This window comes from Oratosquilla oratoria, unplaced genomic scaffold (genome assembly GCF_046742065.1).
Source record: "Oratosquilla oratoria isolate Oo_2021 unplaced genomic scaffold, ASM4674206v1 SCAFFOLD123, whole genome shotgun sequence".
NCBI classification, from domain to species: domain Eukaryota; kingdom Metazoa; phylum Arthropoda; class Malacostraca; order Stomatopoda; family Squillidae; genus Oratosquilla; species Oratosquilla oratoria.
This window is the reverse complement of record NW_027467480.1, coordinates 126,070-127,500: the sequence shown is the minus strand read 5'-3', so window position 1 is coordinate 127,500 and position 1,431 is coordinate 126,070. Positions and strand designations below refer to the sequence as shown.

The window sequence follows — 1,431 nt, the reverse complement described above, 5'->3', positions numbered from 1 at the left end:
GGTCATATTGTCGAGGGCGCACAAGAAGTGCACCAACATGCTCCTTCCAAAAAAGAACTTTCCGATGAGGAGCCCATCTCGTCAGCCAAAACTCCAGCAACGTCTTCCTTCGTCGATAAGTACGAGGTCCGTTTCAACCTCGAAGAAGGAAGCTTCGCGAAGACAATGATTGTCTAGAACAAGTGCACGGGTCTCCTTGGTGTTGCCAAGATCCCAAAGTGGAGGAATGATATGATTACAATGATGACCTTTGACCAGGAGATTGAGGCCCTGAGAGCTCTTGTCCACCCGAACATCGTTCGGTTATTGGACGTTTTCCTCGACGAAAAAAGAGGCATGACCATAATTACCGAGTACTGCCCAGGAGGAACCCTGCTTAACTTAGTGCTCAGACAGGCAAGCTCGCACTCCAGGGCTTGGGGCAGACGGGTCATCGCCTTCTTCAGGCAGCTCATCAGGGCCGTGGCTTTCATGCATAAATACCACTTTGCCCACCTCGATCTCAAGTCCAAAAACGTCGTCCTGGACGCCAGGAGGAAAGTCCTTAAGCTCATCGACTTCGGTCTCGCCGTCGAGAGATCGGACGTTTACAAAAGAAGTATTATCGGCGTTCAGGGGACCTTCTGCTATATGGCACCGGAGGTGCTGGACCGCTCCCACCACCCTTACTCAGGAGGCAAAGCCGATGTGTGGTCCCTCGGCTGCGTCCTATTTGAAATGATCAAGGGCTTCTTGCCTTGCTCCATCTGCGGGATCAGATACCTCAGGGTTAAGCGACGGATGAGGAAAAACGTCTGGAGACGTTTAACAATAAGACCAGGACCTCTAGAGACATTCCTCTGTGGAGAAGAGACCTTCGAGGAGTCTCAAAGGCTGGATCTTGCCCGGATCCTTTGGACTATGTTGGACCCACAACAGGAAACCAGGGCGGATATCTGGCAGGTGCGACAGATCTTTTGGGAACTGGAACAGAATTGGGAAAGACTGAAGACTTCCCACAAATGAGTTTCTACAGCCTCCGAAGAGCGGAGCTAAAATAAGAAGAAAAAATCCGGAGTAGAATGGAAAAGATTGAAGACCTTCCAGAAATAAGTTTCCTCAGCCCCCAAAGAGCGGAGCTCAAAAAAGAAAGAAAGGAAAAAAAAAATGCATCATCCACCAAAGAACGGAAGTCCAAAAGTGTACACTCCAACTGGCCATATATTGAAAAGAACGTGACTGTTGAAAGCTACGAGTAATGTTACTTCGTCAACGGACTCCGCGGAATGACCTTTTTCGGACCACATTCGTAGCATTCGGAGAGGGTGTTTCCCTCAGCTGAATAAAGTGGCCTAAGAAAGGCGAGGAGCCTACGCCAGGAGGCTCTTGGTAGCTACGGCCGAAGTCGTCACCTTTGCCCTAAGCACATAGACTGTTGGGGCAGGTAACACA

The 1,431-nt window shown here is 49.8% G+C and overlaps 1 protein-coding gene across 1 annotated transcript; it reads left to right on the top strand.

Annotated features, from left to right (window-relative positions):
* Positions 1 to 243: 243 nt before the first annotated feature.
* Positions 244 to 1,005, top strand: LOC143022594 (uncharacterized). Its single transcript, XM_076180891.1, has one exon. The coding sequence runs from the start codon at positions 244 to 246 to the stop codon at positions 1,003 to 1,005; it is 762 nt and encodes a 253-aa protein (XP_076037006.1).
* Positions 1,006 to 1,431: the final 426 nt, after the last annotated feature.